The sequence below is a fragment of the Chinchilla lanigera genome, unplaced genomic scaffold, assembly GCF_000276665.1.
Source record: "Chinchilla lanigera isolate Chin_1 unplaced genomic scaffold, ChiLan1.0 scaffold00100, whole genome shotgun sequence".
Taxonomy (NCBI): Eukaryota; Metazoa; Chordata; class Mammalia; order Rodentia; family Chinchillidae; genus Chinchilla; species Chinchilla lanigera.
Genome location: NW_004955501.1, coordinates 4,816,780 through 4,834,352, shown reverse-complemented (window position 1 = coordinate 4,834,352; position 17,573 = coordinate 4,816,780). Strand labels below are relative to the sequence as shown.

At 47.7% G+C, this 17,573-nt stretch overlaps 1 protein-coding gene across 1 annotated transcript in view; it reads left to right on the top strand.

Moving 5' to 3' along the window:
- Positions 1-2,327: 2,327 nt before the first annotated feature.
- LOC102027549 (serotransferrin) overlaps positions 2,328-17,573 on the top strand; it is a 30,316-nt gene continuing 15,070 nt past the window's right edge. Inside the window, exons 1-10 of the mRNA XM_005406809.2 lie at positions 2,328-2,485; positions 4,129-4,298; positions 9,296-9,404; positions 10,094-10,270; positions 11,018-11,150; positions 11,914-11,969; positions 12,433-12,611; positions 13,354-13,531; positions 15,117-15,271; positions 16,999-17,089. Coding sequence (XP_005406866.1) covers positions 2,443-2,485; positions 4,129-4,298; positions 9,296-9,404; positions 10,094-10,270; positions 11,018-11,150; positions 11,914-11,969; positions 12,433-12,611; positions 13,354-13,531; positions 15,117-15,271; positions 16,999-17,089 — 1,291 coding nt within the window. The 5' untranslated portion in view covers positions 2,328-2,442. The remainder of the gene's footprint in view (positions 2,486-4,128; positions 4,299-9,295; positions 9,405-10,093; positions 10,271-11,017; positions 11,151-11,913; positions 11,970-12,432; positions 12,612-13,353; positions 13,532-15,116; positions 15,272-16,998; positions 17,090-17,573) is intronic.

Sequence of the window (17,573 nt, the reverse complement as noted above, 5' to 3'; positions counted from 1 at the left end):
AAGGTTCACTCTGTGAGAGTAGGAGAAGTTCAGGGAAGGAAGTTCATTGTCCATTTGCCTTCCATGCTCTGCCCTGGGCACTTTGCTGGTTTTGTAGCATGAGCCTGACATTAGACAACTCCCCTTGCTTCCCCCTCCCCTTCCCTTTCTGGCAGAAGGGCAAGCTCACTGCAGGCCCTAACCAAGGTATCAGCTCAATGTGTGCATTACACTGCTGAGTATCCCCAGGCCCCCAGCCAGCCTCACCTGTGGATCCCTGCCATCTATATGCCCTTACCTCAAGGTCTCTGCACAAATCCAAATTAGTCCCCAATGCCTGCTGCAAGGTGGCAATAAAAATATGCCCTTCCCACCAAGACTCTTATTTTCCCATGGTTCAAGCACAAGGGTCCATGAAAGGGGCAGGAGGCAGTCAAACAGGGCAGCAGCAGCTTCTTCCTCATTAATGAGGCAGATATTTACCTTTGCCCTTGCTAAATTCCTTGCAAAAGTGAGGTGTAAGCGGGGTGTAACCCCTTTGTATAGGAGACAATCTATTGGGATTGGGAGGATATAACCTATCTTCCCATTGTATCTATTGCTATTACAAGAGATTCATAACAAATCATCATTTTCTCATACTTGATATGTGTGTTGATTGGCCCTTTCTCCCCTGCTGGGTCTATAGGTAAAGACCAGAGATAGCAGTCAATGCAGCATGCCTTTGAGGCACCCAAAGGAAATTTAGGGATCACTTCACAGTGAAACGGATCAGAAAGGGGGTGCTGGATGTTGTGGCAGCCTGACCTTGTCTTTTATTTTTGGCAGTTTTTTCTTTCCACGTTTTGTGGTTTGTGTATGCCTGGATAAGTGGATATGCAGATTAGAAAATTTGGCTGTACCTCTCCAACTCTCACAAGATAGTCAAGTGCCTTCAATGTAGTATTCTTGCACGGAAACTGCAATGAGAAGACAACTCTGATGATACAAACACACGAAAACAAAAGTGAAGGAACCCAGTTAGCATGTCTACTAGGCCTGGTATAAGCTTTTTGTAAGCTAAAATATGAGGCAGAATCAATGATCATCTGATTAGACTTGATAAGAAGTAATTTTGAAAACCCTAACATTATCTTTTTTTTGTCTTTTTGAGACAGGATCTCACTATGCAGTTCAGGCTGCCCTTGAGCTTTCTTTGTAGCACAGGCTGGTCTTGAAGTTGCCATGATCTTCCTGCCTCAGCCTTACGTGCTGGGATTACAGGCATGCGCCACCATGCCTGGCTTGTATAATATACAATACAATACTAGAATAGAGTGAATATATATATATTTTTTTTGTACTGGAATTGAACTCAGGGCCTCGTGCTTGCCAGGCAGGCGCTGTGCCTCTGAGCTATATCCCCGGCCCCTACACTACCTTGACAGCTCTCTGAAATCTGGACTTACACTTCACTTGAGGAACCCTGACCTTTTCCTGAGTATAAATTATGCCTGGAGATGTACTTATTGTATACAAGGCAGAATGAACAGAAGGACATTTAAAAAATCTTTGTCTCATCCTTTCATAAATTTCTATTCCTTGTTCATGATCGAAATGAACACAATTTTAATTAAAATACACAAATAGAAGACACGGTTTTTTTGTTTGTTTGTTTGTTTGTTTATAAGGATGTGAATCAGAGCAGATTGTAGACTACTTGGCTACAGGGGGACAGAGTGGCTCTGAAGGTTTGAGAACAGGCCACATCTTCCCTGGGCTGTTCTTTGCCCTAATGTGAAACCGTTCTCTAAGTCCCCTGTGACCGTCCCCAGCCCAGGTTACCTTCCCACAGGACAGTTTCCAGCTCAAGAGCCCGAGACCATGGGGTGGGCAGAACACTGCTCTGCAGGAGCCATACTTTGCCGCTCCAGGAGCAGAATTCCCAGGAACACCTGGGCCAGAGCAAAGGTACTGAATCCCCTTTGTTTATCCTTGAGCCCAACTTTCCTCTACATGCTCCCCCGGGCAGGACTTTGCCTGCCATGCCTGGGCTCCACTTTGGGGTCTAAGGCAGTTCCCTTCTCTCTCTGGGTTCGAGCCCCCGACTTGCACTCGCGCCAGCTCAGGCAGCCTCGTGGCCGGGGCAGAGCCATCCCCGCCCGGTCTGCTGTCGCCGCGCTCCTGGCACAGAGGGAGCAGTGAGAACAAAGAACGGATTTTACTTTCGTTCCCTTCCAGCCAGGATTTTTGTGCTGGATTCCATTGGCGGGTTTGTCACACAGCTCAGGAAATGAGGGGATCATCGGGGAGAAAAGGGACGGGGGATGGATGAGGGGCGATTAGGCAAGAGCTGTGCAAACAAAGGAGGTCAAAGACTGAGCCCAGCTGGCCTTGGCCAGGGATATAGGGCGCGCGGCACAGGCCCGCGGCGCAGAAGCGGGTCGTCTCTTCTGGCCGCTCCTCGCCGCGCAGGGAGGGAGGATGAGGTTCGCCGTGGGCACCCTGCTGGCCTGCGCCGCCCTGGGTGAGTGCGGGGTGGAGAAGAACCCAGGCAGCCGGCGGCGGGCATCCTCTTTACCCTGGGGGCTGGAAACGCCATTCCTGTCCTTTGCCCGTCCCGGCCGCGCCCTGTCCATCTGCATCTGTCCCAGAGGTGGCTCTGTTCTGTGCGCCTCTGACGGCTCCTGCTCGAGCCTCTGGCCACCTCCTGCGCTTCTGTCTCCCACGCCTCCTCTCTGTCCAGTGACTCGCAGCAATAGATCAGCGCACTTCTAACCACAGTCTACCCAAACCCTTCGCTGCTGCCTGTTCAGTCAGTCCACACTCACTGGCGCGCACTCAAATACTTCCCTAGATCCAACTGCACCAGCTCACAGTCAGCCATCCCAACGCTGCCCTTGACACTGCTGATGCCCTACTAGGGGGGCACAGCCATCGCCGGGTTCAGAGGCTGAAATACAAAGCCAGAATTTGTGGGTGCAAATCCTGGCCAGGCTCCTCACCTGTGAGAGTAGTGACACCAGCACTGTCTGGGACGCTGGGAGGGTAAGCAAGGTCTCAGACGCCAGGCCCAGCGGTGGCTACTGCATGCTGGTGGCCTGCTGTGGGGCTGGTGACTGATGGGGTGATTCACCCCAGGTTACTGGGCCATGTTTGCGCTCCAGCTGCCTGTCACTCACGGGGCATTTGTCACACTGTAGGAGCTTTCCACATTTAGTTATTTGATTTCCCTCAAAACCATAAACCCCTTCAAAGAGGGCTCCAAGTTACTCATCTCAGGATACCTCATGGGGATGTGCAAGGTGACACATGGCCGAGGACATAGGTTTGCCTGTAGAACTTGGGAGGACTGATTTGGAGGAGGGCCTGAAGGGGTGGTTTGGGAACCACTGATCGTGATGCTTCCTGCGATTTCCCATGGGGCTGAGTTGGAATAAAGTAGGGAGCTGGGGGTCGTCAGTCCCTCGTGATCCCTCACCTCTCTTGCTTTGTGCTTCATGAATCCTCTAGTACCAAAGCTCGTATCTTTCAACCACGTGGATTTTCACAGGCGTCTGACTGGCTTAGCTTTCTCTCTCAAGGGCAGCTGAAGTGGATGGTGTAGAGATGGAGGGACGACTGTTGGGTAGATGGAGGTTCCAGCTATTTCTAACCAGAGGACGGGAGAGAAGTGTCACAGGCAAATTCACGATCTTTTCATTGATTTATGTGCAACTATGGGCCAAGGAAGGGCAGGGAATGTTACGTTCCTTTGTGCCGTGGGTGGCAGACTGAGAGGCTGGAGACATGGGTTCCAAGCCTGGCTTGGCTCCTCACAAATGGAATGACCTTGTGTAAAACAGCATGGTTTTGGGAGTGCAACTTCCTCATCTCTAAAAGCTGGTAATTCCGACCTGCTGGCTTCAAAGCCTTGTCCACCACATACAGGTTGAACCAATGTGTCCAGGCGTCTGCAAATGCTGTTGAGCACATTGAGGTCAGGACAGCGAGGGAAGGAGCACAGCGAGTATGGCTCAGGATGCAGTGGGGCTGTGCCCTGTGGTGTCCCTGGAGTTAGATGAAGACAGGACAGAAAGCACTTGGCCATCGAGGACCTGCAGAGGGTGGTACTAGATCTCCACTGGCACAGGAAGTGGGTCTCTTACGCCTCTGGCTTCTCCCCACTAGGGCTATGTCTGGCTGTCCCTGAGAAAACTGTGAGATGGTGTGCTGTGTTAGATCATGAGGCCAGCAAATGTGCCAGTTTCCGTGACAGTATGAAAAAAGTCCTTCCAGATGGTCCTCGCGTCATCTGTGTGAAGAAAAACTCTCACCTTGATTGCATCAAGAGCATTGCGGTAAGTCACAGGCACCCATAAGGAGGCAGAAGTCCACACTGTCTCCTTTTCTGGTCATTTTGAGACAGTTCTTTACTCACAGAGGAGAGGCTGATGCAGGGGGCAGCCACCCGCCACTGCTATTTAAGTCACTTTGCAAATGGAAATCTGAGAGGTCATCTTTAATGTGTATAAAACAAAAGCCCTTGGACTCTGAAAGGTGACTATTTTGAGGAACTAAGTTCTGTGAGCTCAGGGAAAAAACAAGAATGCCTACTAGCCTGTTACCAAAATTATACAGATGCTCCTCATTTAACGACCTCCCCATTTTAATGATTGGACCAATAATCCACCACTCGGATTTATGACCCTCATCAGACTTAGGATGTGGAAACCGGAGCAGCAATGCAGCCTTAGGGTAACTTCTTCTATGGCACAGCACTGTAATTTTTGCTGACTGTACACTGCAGATTTATGTTTGGATATATACTACAGTACTGCATGTCAGAGTTATGCGAATAAAAGCAAAGTCATCGAGTTGGAGTTTCCTTTGACCATTTCTTTGTTTGGAATATTGTAATCACACATTATACATGATTCCTCCTTTAGCAGGCAATTCATTTAATGACCGAGTCACAGGAAAGTAACATGGTCATTAAATAAGGAATGTCTACATAGCCTTACTGGACAGTGTTTTTGAGGGTCGGGGGGCTGTGCTGGGGAGTGAACCCAGGCCTCACACATGGTGAGCAAGCGCTCTACTGCTGGAACTATAACCCTGACCTGCTGGGAGTTCTTGGTACATCACTGGGAAGATGAGTGATGAGTGCAGGAAGAATGACGTCCTGATTGCAGATGTTGGCTGGTCCCTTTGTTGCTTGGTTTACAAAAATACTCTTCACCCTTTCAGTACTGTTCCTGTGCATCTGACCCTACGCTGGGTCATGGGGCTGAAGTGGTGAATTAAATACACAATGCACGGACTCATGACCTAGTTAGAGAAGGAAAGAAAAGCACACAGCGAGTAAATGGCTTCACAATGTGGGACCCACAATGAAGGAAAAGAGTAGAGTGTTCTGCCAAGGGCTCACTGGGAAACCTGCTTTGGTCCCTGTGGTCAGGGACAATCTCTTTGAGAAGGAAGCAGTGATCTTGAGATTCGAGAGAGGAGCCCTGGGTTGGGCCCTGCAAAGAACAAAGGATGAATACACCAGGAGATGAACAAGGGTGTGTGCAAAGAAAGGGCCTGAGGCTGGGTGGAGCCAGGCATGTGTAGGCTGCAAAAAGGAAGCTGGGATAATGGGAAATGTCAGAGATAAATACAGCCAGATATTAGTTGCAGTGTGGAAAACAGATTTTATTCAGTAAGTACTGACTATAGAGAAAAGAGCGGAGTTCTATTCCAATTTGTACAGAGGCCATTTGAGCGTTTTTAAAAAGAGAATTAGGGAGAAAGGGTGCTGGAACTCGATAGAGAATTGCAGAAGTGCCAAAGGTTGGTCAGTGTGATGTGAGGGGTCAGCTGTGACTGCTAACTGGCATTTATCCACTTTAGGCTCCTATCCTCAGCAACGGGGAGATGAAGCCTTGTCCTTCCTGATGATTATATTTCAAACGAGTGGCTCTTGGATCCTTAAAAGAGATGTTTTTTAGTTTCAAGAGAAACATATTCACAATTGTGAGACCTTTCCAGTAATTGCTTTTGGAAAGGGAGGTCAGGGCTAACTACTGGTTGTGTGTTGGCTGGAAGAAATAGCAAAGCTTCCTGGCAGTGTTGAGCTTTCTCACGGCCCGTTGAGGGGTGGCTGGGGTTGTTCAAGGGACACAGCCTTCTGCTGCTAGAAGCCAGCTGGAGTATGGTTAAATCCCTTGATGCAGGTTTTTGGATAGACTTGCCCTGTATGGAAAGTTCTACAGTTCTTAGCACAAAGCAAGCAGGAGAAAACTGGTGGGAGGGAAGAGGTGGAGAGGGGCATGGCCAGCTGGAGCCTGGCCTATCTCAACAATCCGCAGGGGTAGGAAGACCTGGCCGGCTGAATCCTCTTCCTTCCTGCTTGCTTCATCCCTGACCCCAGCTTCCCTCTAGCCCACTGCTACTGCTCCTGCCATAGGTTTGGCCACCTGGACCCGTGAGGTCACGCTCTCAGGGTCCCTAGGAATTGCTGCTGCTCTAGGGCTGGAGGCCCTGAGCCCCTCTCTCAAGCCTGCACCTCCGTTTCCTGAGCCCCAGAGGTTTCAGTGACTCCTGCACAGGCCGCTGTGTTCCAGCCAAGAAGGCCCAAGTGCCGCTCTCACCAGTCCCTCTGCACCGTGCAAAGCCCTTGTCTGCTTACTCATTTTTAGTCAGTGGTGGGAGGGGTGGGGTCGGGAAGATGTCTACAGGTTTAAACAGAGCCACAGAGAATTTTATAACTGGAGTCTAGCTTTTATGAAACAGAAGGGCCTGTTCTGTCTCCTAAATATTTATGATACTGAAAGTAGATATACCAACCATTTAAACTTTTTGGAACATGTTTTGTCATATTAAAGATATGCTTTTATGGGGCTGGGAGGATTTTGCTAAGTGGTAGAGGGTTTGCCTAAATGTGTGAGGTCCTGGGTTTAATCCTAGCACAGAAAAAATACATTTTTATAATCCGAATGTCCATAGATGTGTGAATGAATGAACAAGAATGTGGCATATACATACCATGAAATTATTTTCGGTCTTAAAAGATGAAATTCTGATACATGATGCAATGTGGATGAACCTTGAACACATGTAGCCAGGCATGGTGGTGCACACCTGTTATCCCAGCACTCTGGGAGGCTGAGGCAGGAGGACTGTGAGTTCAAATCCAGCCTGGGCAATTTAAGCAACTTAGTGAGATCGTGATTTAAACAGTGAAAAAGGACTGAGGATGTAGCTCTGTATGAAGTTTTTGGGTTTAATCCCCAATACTGAAAAAGAAAAACAAAGGAAGAGAAAAGATGTGAAAAAAGAAAGGAAAGGAAAACATGTGAAGTAAGCCAGACAAATATTATACGACTCCCTTTACTCGAGGTGCCTGGAAATCAAATTCATAGAGAGAGGAAGTAGATTAATAGTTGCCTGGGGCTGGGAGAGATGGGCAATAATGGTTTAATTGGTGCATTCTCAGCTTGAGAATATAAGGCTCTGGAGTTGGATAGTGGTGATGGTTACACAACTACAGGAACATTCTTAGCCACAAATGTGTACACCTAAAATTGTACATTCTTTGTTACACTTAAAATAATAAATTTCATGTACACTCCAAACGGTTAAATTTTATGTTAAAATGGTCATATTTTGTTATATTTTATTATAATACAAAAACAAAAAGCCTAACTGAATCATTACAAATTTTCAACTAGGCAAAGATAGTTTGGCTTGCATCAACATTATATTTCACTTGGAAATACTTTGTCTTAGCCAGTTGTCCTGGTGCAAGCCTGTAATTTCAGCTACTAGGGAGGCTGAAGCAGGAGTATGTCAAGTCCAAGGCCAGTGAAAGCAATTTAGTAAGACTGTCTAAAAAGAAGAAGGAAGGAAAAAAAAGAAAAAGAAAGAAATATTTTGTCTTATTACTTCCCTATAACATGACAAAGATCAAAGAGCTATAGTTTTGCCTCATAATTTGATCAATATGAACTGTTCACTATTAATAGTTCTCAACAGAGAACTGGCAAGGGCTTGTGGAAAAATCATTTTGTTAAAAGAATCAAATAGAGTGAAAAATATGTTCTTGAGCATATACATGATATTTTGGCTCACTTTAAGAGTTCAAGCAAAGAGGGGCTGGGGATTTAGCTCAGCGGCAAAGTGCTTGCCTAGTAAGCGCAAGGTCATGAGTTTGATTCCTGATAGCAGAAGAAAAACAAAAAAAAAAACAAAAGAGTTCAAGAGAAAATAAACTATACACTTAAGGATAATTAAGTATACAGTTAAGACAGCTATAATACTTCAAGTGATTCGTTGATGAGGTTTCGCCGGGTGTGGTGGCACACACCTGTAATCCCAGCACTCGGGAGGCTGAGGCAGGAGGATCGCTGTGAATTCGAGGACAGCCTGGGCTACAAAGTGAGCTCAAGGCCAGCCTGAACTGCACAGCAAGACCCTGTCTCCAAAAAAAAAAAAAAAAAAAAAAGAGGTTTCATAGAAGCACAATGTAAAATAAACAAAACCCCCGAAGTAAACCCAGGCTGCCCCAAATCAAACCCTAGCTCCTGACTTACTAGCTATGTGGCCTAAGAAAGTGAATTAACTCTTGCTTGTCTCAGTTTTGACCCTCATAAAATGGAGCTGAAATGGCGGGGGTTGAACTGCTTGGTGTTGTAGACACGTTAACAGTGAGCAAAACTGGAAGAAATAATCTGCACTTTTATCACTCAGCACATAGTACAGCCAAGAAGCAAAACTCAGAGAAAGCACACAATCTCTGAGTAAAAGGATCCTGCAGTGTTAGGAGCTCAGGGCAGGAAGGAAAAGTACTGTATATAATCAGGGTGGAGACAACAGGCTTTGAGGTTTCCACCCTCCCCCAGAAAAAGGTCCCATCCAAGGAAGCCCTCACAGGAAGCCTCAACATAAAGGGAGTCTCTGAACACAGATCTGGCTGGGAATGGAAAGAGGGGTAAGAGCCCTTGGCTGCAATCCTTGCCAGTGGCTGCAGGTCTGGGATGCAGCTCCTCATACCTGGGGGGGTCAACCCTTTGTAACCATCCAGCACAAATCCACATAGGAGTTTGGGCCAGGAGCCAGACACCTGACCAGGGCAAAGAGAAAAATAATCTACTGCTTCCTCTATGCAGGAAAGGTAGGAATATGGTGGCCAAGTGCCCTTTCATGGAAGACAGAGTCAACTGAAGCCAACAGTATTGTGTATGGTCTGGTCAAACTGAGGCTTCTTTTAGCCTTAAACTTATCGAGCCTTGATAGTTATTCCCTACTGGTCCAGGTTCAGGTGGGCATCCTCAGACACGATGGCTTCCTTGAGATCTGGTCTGTTCTCTTTCAGGCAAATGAAGCGGACGCTGTTACAGTGGATGGGGGTTTGGTGCATGAAGCGGGCCTGGCTCCCAAAAACCTGAAGCCTATAGTGGCAGAGTTCTATGGGTCACAAGAAAGTAAGTTTTCCCTGGACACCTAGAGGTCTCCCTGGACACCTAGGAAGGGCTTGTAGACCTTGTTGCCTACTAAACATTGAGTTTTATGTTTTGCAAGCAAGTATTGGATGTTAGACACTAATACCCTTCATCTCTGGATGAAGGCATAAATCAAGGCCTCTATGGCTTTTGAGCTGCCATAAGATCTAGGATGTGTCCAGGGTCCCTGGAGGCTCCCTGGAACCATGGATGCCATGTCCAAGAGACAACCACTGTGGGGCATGTAAAGGGATCCTGACAGCCCAGGAAGTCTTCGGAGGTCAATCTGGCTATCTCTGTTTCAGGGGACAGAAAATACATGGAGGGAGGTGGGGAATGTCAGCTTCTGTGGCCACAGCTCCAGGTTCTTGATGGCCTTGAGTGGTAGGTAAAGGCAAACACACTGAAGGACCAGGGCAAGCAAAGCATTGGACAAACATGTGCATGTAGACTTCCTGCCCCTGTGTTTTCCTAGGGCGAGGTACATTACAAATGTACCTTTATCTTTTATTTTCTCTGCAAGCCTAGGAAGCTGTTTCTGATTCCTTCAACCCAACATAAGTGGCCACTGGGTCCCCATTTCCTCCAGGGCCCAGGAGTGATGAACAATGTTTCTCTGTGCAGACTTCTCTGTGCAGGGTCTTCCTGCCACTCACACTGTCCCTCTGCAGATCCGCAGACCTTCTACTTTGCTGTTGCTGTGGTGAAGAAGGGCACTGACTTCCAGCTGAACCAGCTCCAAGGCAAGAAGTCCTGCCACACGGGCCTTGGCAGGTCTGCTGGGTGGAACATCCCCATCGGCTTACTTTTTTGTGACTTACCTGAGCCACGTAAACCTCTTGAGAAAGGTAAGCTAGAATCTCTACTATAGATGGCCACATGGGCTATGCTGGGGTCACGCAGCTGAGATTAGCTGCACATGTTGGGTGAACTCTGGGACAGGAGAGGGAGTTAACCAGTTTGAAACTGGCAGATCCATGGCACAGGCTGTCTTTGGGTGAGGGCTGGTACATCAGGGAGGTGGGAGGTGGCAGCTTTTTCTACTGAGTGGCCCCACCCCAGCAGTGGCTGTCCTCAGGAGAGGAGAAAGGGCAGAAGGGCTAGCAGAGGGTGTAGCTGGCCCACGGTCACAGGGCCCTCCTACTTCCCTAGAGTTCCTGCCTGTGGTATGTGTGTCTCATTGTACTGGAGGTGGCTTTGGTGGCCATCTGCTGGCCATGGTGCTGGCCTGCACCCTGGAGATGGCTCTTCCATCTCCAGGGCACGGGTTCTAGAGCAGATCTCTCTGTCCTAGCCTTTGACAGCACAAGCTCTGAGGGTAGGGGTAGTTTGATGGTAAAGGCCCGAGGCAAGCCTTGGCGGGTGGGAAGCACAGATCTGTTTCCTTGTTTGGGTGGTAGTGGAGTGGGGGTTCATTTGCTCCTATTTGAAAACCCTGGATCTTGGTGAGCTGGCACAAGTAAGGCTGACCTGGGCCTGGGTTTGCTGCTTTTACTTGGTCTCTTTCTGTTGCCTAACAAACTTGGGCTGGGAGGTATCACTGGGTGTGGCCAGCCCTGCTCACCTCCTGCGGTGCATTTCTCTGTGTTGAGCAGCGGTGGCCAGTTTCTTCTCGGGCAGCTGTGTTCCCTGTGCTGACGGGGCAGCCTTCCCTCAACTGTGCCAACTATGTCCAGGCTGTGGCTGCTCCTCCCTTCAGCCATACTTCGGCTATGCAGGAGCCTTCAAGTGAGTAATACCGTCTGCCGCCCCATGGTGGCCAAACTGCTAAATGTCCTCAGGGTGGGAGTCTTTCGGTGGCCCTGAGTGAGCAGAGCCTTGCCTGCCTACAGGGGCATCAAGGAGGCCGGATCCATCTCAGGAGGCCGGGGACTCCTGAGACCAGGCCAGCCTGTGTTGTCGTCCACTGGACCCTAATGATCAAGCCCCGCTCTGGGCACTCTTTTGCTCTCCTCAGAGCCCTCGGGCCTGACCAGTGTCTCCTACCACTGGACCAAACAGCAGCCATGTCCCCAGGGTCCAGGCCCAGTGTTCAGTGATGCGCCCACTTGCTATGACAGCAGCGTCACACACTCTATGCCCCGGCCCCTCTCCTGCCTCCCGCACTGCCTCCATCCAGATCTCTCCTGTGGCTGCGTTCCTGCTCTCTCTTCACACCACAGTTGAAGTTTTATACCCAGCCAAGGGCACATTTCTATCCTCAGGAGAGGAAACACTACTACAGTGCCTTCCATACCAACAACTTAAAAAGTCATTCACATTAAAATATCTTCAACCTCTTCTTGCTGCTTTGGGGTATAAAGTTGGGCACCTCCCTCTCCTGTGAGTTCATCTCACACTGCAGCGGTGCCCCGGACGTCAGCACCCCATGGTGTTCCACAGGCCTCCCAGAGCCCTGTCCTGGTCCAGGGGCTGGACCATGTGATCAGGACCTCCAGGCCCAGCGGCAAGGCTTGCTCTGCTGGAGCCCTAATGTGCTCCTTTTGCACAGGTGTCTGAGCGATGGTAATGGGGATGTCGCCTTCATCAAGCACTTAACCATATTTGGTAAGTGATGGGGGAAGAGTCTGGTAAGTCTCCCCCGGAAGTAGTGCACATTCCCTTGTGCTTGTCTTCGCTGCTTTTCATGTTCAGTAATAAGACATCTGCACATAGGGCCTCTTATTGCTGGGGTTTCGCCTGTGCAGAGGGGGGGTCCTTGCGGGCCTCTCTGCATCACTCAGCCTCACCACAGACCCCCCTGCCTCTGGGACAGTGCTGCCTGGCAAAGGACTGAAGGCTGGTCCGGCTCACCAGGGCCTCCAGTCTCCTGCTGACAGGACTCTTGGGTGAGGGGCAGTCATTGCTGCGCTTGCCACTGGAAGCCTCACTGCCTGCAGAGTCACTTTCCTGCATGTTTCCTGGCTCTCAGTGGACCACTGCAGGCCTCAGCTCACACTTTCTGTGACCAATGGGTGCCTCAGCCCACGGCTCTGTGTGCAGTCCCCTCTTCTGGTCTTTCCCTCCCCAGAGGTCCTGCCTGACAAGGCTGACAGGGACCAGTATGAGCTGCTGTGCCCGGACAACACCCGGAAGTCAGTGGATGAGTACGCACAGTGTCACCTGGCCAAGGTCCCGTCTCACGCTGTCGTGGCTCGGAGTGTGGACGGCAAGGAGGACTTGATCTGGGAGCTCCTCAGCGCGGCCCAGGTATCCCACCTGCTGTCCTCCTCTCTGCTTGGATTTAGAGGTTTTATTCCTTGCCTGTTGGTCACTCTAGGTGTACTTGTGTGCTCAGGATGCAGTGGAAATCCTGCACAAATCATCAACCATTCCAGGAGTCCCCAGCTAGGTGGGACTCCTCTCAGAGCAGCAAGGAGCCTCCTCTGGATCAGTATCCATCATCCTTTACCGTGTTAGCCAGTTTCACCTCCTTTCACATTATGCCATCTCTTTCCATGTGAACCAGGCCTTCACGGCCCAGGAAAAATACCATCCCTTCCATGGGGACTCCTACGACATTCTTCCCACCAAGGGGGCAACCGCACTGCCACGGCCTCCCACCCTGACTGCAGAGGGAGCTGCCTCTATGGCCAGCTTGGCTCCCTACCCTGGAGGGATGTGGGACTGAGCTAACTTCCCCTCATCCACCTCCCCAGTCTGCCTGTTGAGGGCTGAAGCAACAACCATACATTCAATGCCAAATTATTGATGAAACACATTTCTTGTGATCAGTGATCTCTTAGCCACTTAGGGAGACAGGCTCAAAAAGTCACTCAGGAAGCGGGTGTGGTGTGGTCCTGAGAAGGTGCTGCCTTCTCTCCTGGCATCTTGAAGTTTCTCATGGCTTTTCACTTTGCTTTTAGTGGAGATTCTTTTTTTCTCTTCAGTCCCAATTTTCAGCCTCTCTTGCTCGCCACTGCCACTGATTCTTCCATTTCACTGTGAATAGGAACACTTCGGCAAAGACAAATCGAAAGAATTCCACCTCTTCAGTTCTCCTCATGGGAAGAACCTGCTGTTTAAGGACTCCGCCCAAGGGCTTCTAAGGATCCCCCCCAGGATGGACTATAGGATGTATCTGGGCTATCAGTATGTCACTGCTATTCGGAATCTACGGGAAGGCATATGTAAGTACTCAGGAAGGACCTCAGGAGCTGGGGGAACTGTCAAGGGCAAGGATCGAAATTCAGTTTGTCCAGGGACCTGAAAGCCTCTCTTGGCTTCCTTTTTCCTGCCCTGACCATGAACTCAGTGTTAGACGAATGCTAAGTGGTGGTAGTCACGACGAGACGGTCTGGACATGACAAAGGCTTTAAAGAAAACTAATATTTCAATGACTTGGGTTGGTGCTTTCATTATTTTCCTTGCATAAATCAGGGTTGCCCTTCAGGATCAGGTTATTGTGAAACCAATTAGCCAGGCACAAAATAAGTAAAATAAAAAGGGATGTCTAAAAATCACACATCTCCAGCCTATACTATGATCAACACGTGTCATGATGAAGCTGGAATTCTAGACAAGTTGGCTCCCAATCCTGAATTTTATTGGGTCACTGGGGTTTTGCCTCCTCATTAGTTCTTTCAGTGGACATATGTTGAAAATCTAGCTGTAAACTCCGCTAGGAGCTGAACATACAAACCTATATTAGATTCTGCTATCCAGGAACTTTAGGGCCAGGGAGAAGACAACTGTTTGATGAATAGTCATACTACTGAGTCATCAATTATGAAATGACAGATCTGCTTACAAGTGAAACAATAAAAACGACACAAAACCATGGTGGTATGAAAGTGCAAAACAAAGCAAAACAGGCCCTGGCCTGGAGGTTGAGATAAGGCTGCCCTGAGGAAGTGATTTGGGACTGGGTCTGAAAGAGGAGCAGGAATTCACTTTTTCCTCGGCATTAAGTACATTGACCATGTGCTAGTAGCACTTAGACTTAGGGTGCTCTGGTGGACGGGACAGGCATGGCCCTTTTGGAGCTCATGTTATCCTGCAGGGAAACTGACACTAAACAATGGACACACACATATGAATCCTCGGGTAATTAAGTATTATTTAAAAAAGAAGAATGAAAATATCAGCCAGAAGCCACAGAATGCACAGATGTTGGAGAAGAGTTATGCTCTCAGAGGAAAAAAGTTGAATCTAAATGAAAAAAAAAAAAAAAACCTGTCTTAGTCACTTTTCTCACTGATACAAAATCCCTGATACCTAAAATTAAAAAGAAAGGTTTATTTCAGTTCACAGTTTGTAGAGGTTTCAGCCCATGGTCAGCTGGCTCCACGGGAGCAAGGCAGAGGGGCATCACGGAAGAGAAATGGTTCATGGTAAGCAGAAGACAGCAAAAGCAGCAAGTGTCAAGCAATGACCACATCAGTCCTCTTTCTGTCTCTTATATTTTACCCAGGCTACTCACCTAGAGTGGGTAGCATTCACACCCGTAATCCTGTACTATGAGTAAATCACAGCATCACACACTCTAGATCCAGCCACCTCTGAAAAGCCCTATGACCATATGAAGCTTTGGGGGGACATCTAGATGTAAGCCATGACAGAAACCAACCAAGAGACTGTGTATTAACTTTGCTTTCTAAGATGATGAATTCTCCAAATGGGATCTGTTTGATTTTTGCATGAAGGCAGTTAGTAGCACTGATAAACACCAGAGGCCTCTCTTTTTGAACTGTGGTTCTTTTTCTTGCACCACAGGTCCAGAAAGCTCACAGGAAGAACCCAAGACACTGAAGTGGTGTGCACTGAGCCACCATGAGAGGCTCAAGTGTGATGAGTGGAGCGTTAGCAGTGGAGGGAAAATAGAGTGTGAATCAGCAGAGACCACGGAGGACTGCATTGCCAAGATCATGGTATGTCGCCTCTGCCTCCCTAGGGCAGTCTGCCTGCCACTGCTGTCTGCTGTCCCATTGCTAAGCCTGAGTCAGCGCTTGTTCCTGAGAGTGATGCAGACGCCTTGGTTTCCAGGGTCCTTGTTCTCAGGGAACGAGCACAGCACCACAGCGGGTTCAGAACCTTAGAGTTTGTGGAGCTGAAGGACTCAGTTTCCTCCTCATATTAGTGTACACTGAAAGGGAAGTCTGAGCTTAAAACACATTTCCAGGGGGAGACACTCAGCAACACTGAGAAAATGTATGAAAGAAAATAACTTCTCTCTCAGCATCAGCTTGCTATGGCAAACTCAGATCAAATAGGAAAATACCTCCACACGCACTCTCAAACTGTTAGGCTCATTTTGTTCCTCACATTAAGTCTAAGCTGTTCTTTCTCGGAACATCCCTACTTTTAACTGACAGAATTGGTAAAATATTAAGATAGCAAATTTATGTCTGCCTCATCTTTCCTTTTCTCTTCCTGCAATTTACCACTTATGACTGTATTGTCAGTATGCAGATGTTTCTGAATCACAATGAAGCAGTATTCTAAGGTTTCAGGTTTTTACACATGATTTATATGTTTAGTTTGCAATTTTTAAAGTTTGAATGTATAGAAGGAGAAATAAGAAATATGAATAGATTATCGGGTGGTGCTTTTAACCTACAGTATTAAAAAAGAAAGGGTACCAATGTGAAATTATATAAATTTCAAATGCTTATGAATCAAATCATTGGGGTTTTGTTTTTGTGTTTTCTTCTTTTCTTTCTATTTTGTGCTCGTGTTTGAAGCCAGGCCCTTGTACACAAAGTGTTCTACCACTGAGCTATACCTCAAGCAGAATCAAATCACTCTAGAAGAGATTTGTTGCTGTGTAATTAGTCTGGCATGCATTTGAAGGAAATAAATATACCCATGATGATTTTTTTTAAAAAAGAAAAGCATATTTTAATGTTAATATCTATTTTCTAGCATGGATGTGCAGCCTTTCCTTAGCCATTTTTCTGTCACTGAACATAGTTTGGTTCTCCTTTTGCTCTTATAAAACGCATTTCCGGTTTTTCCTACTCATACTTTTTACACAAATAGTTGCCCACATACACATCTGATTATTCCTTTATGGTGTATTTAAAGAAAGTATATTGCCAGGTCCAAGGGAAGTCTTGCAAATCTTGTTTATTCCAAGCATTTCTGAACCCTGGCATATTATCTCCAAGTACTAGACTGTTTGTGAATATTTGACTCATTTGTAAAACTCTTGTATGTACATGTACTAAAATGGCACACAGCCAGTGAGGCTAAAGTGAGGGGCTGGAGCGCTACCAGGAGGTGTTCTATTTCACAGACACAGCTCCGCATCCCTGAGTACTTCTCCATCTCATGGGTGAGAATTCATGTGTCCACAAAGGTGTCATAGGACTATCTCTGGGACAGTATGTCCTATGAGAAGACAGGAAGATTAAAAGTAGGTCACCTGCATTTGATTATCAGTTTATGATGGTGATGACGATTTGCCGAAAATGAGAACATACTTTATTTTCTATGTTAGGTGTGCCTGACTGATCTGTTAGGGGTTCTGTACCATTACTTGCTGTTTCCCTGCTATTCAGAACTTGGGCTGCGGGGAGCTCTTTAGAGTCAGGTAGAAGAGCAGGAGAGTAGGAAATAGCATCTTTCCAACTGCTGTGATTTGCTGTATCTGCAGAGCGGGGAAGCAGATGCTATGAGCTTGGATGGCGGATATGTCTACATAGCCAGCCAGTGTGGTCTGGTGCCTGTTATGGCAGAAAACTATGGTAAGTGCAAGACAGCACCCTCTATCTTCCTCCTTCTGGGTCATGGAGAGAGGACACAGGAAAATCACAACCCTGCTCATACTGTGGCTCCCCCTTACTGAAAGCCTCCCACTATCTAGATTCTGGACTCCCTCATGTGGACCCCTCACAGTCATCTTAAAAAGAAGGCAGTTATCGTACCCCCAGTGGTGGGGAATGGAGGTCTGAATGCTGTGACGTCTCTGCTAAAACCAACTCCAAGCCAGAGGACAGCTAGGATTTCTCAGATCTTCCAGCTTCTGGAACTCATGTTTTTCCTGCTTCCTTGATGCAGGGATTTTTTTTTTTTTTTTTTTTAAGGATAAAAGGAGGGAAACATTAACAGACATACAACATTTTACAACATATCACAAGCACAATACAGACAATACAGAGTTACAAACAAAGTGGTAGGGAATTAACAATGGTGGTTGTATTACATATTGATATCTTCAAAGTGGCTTCT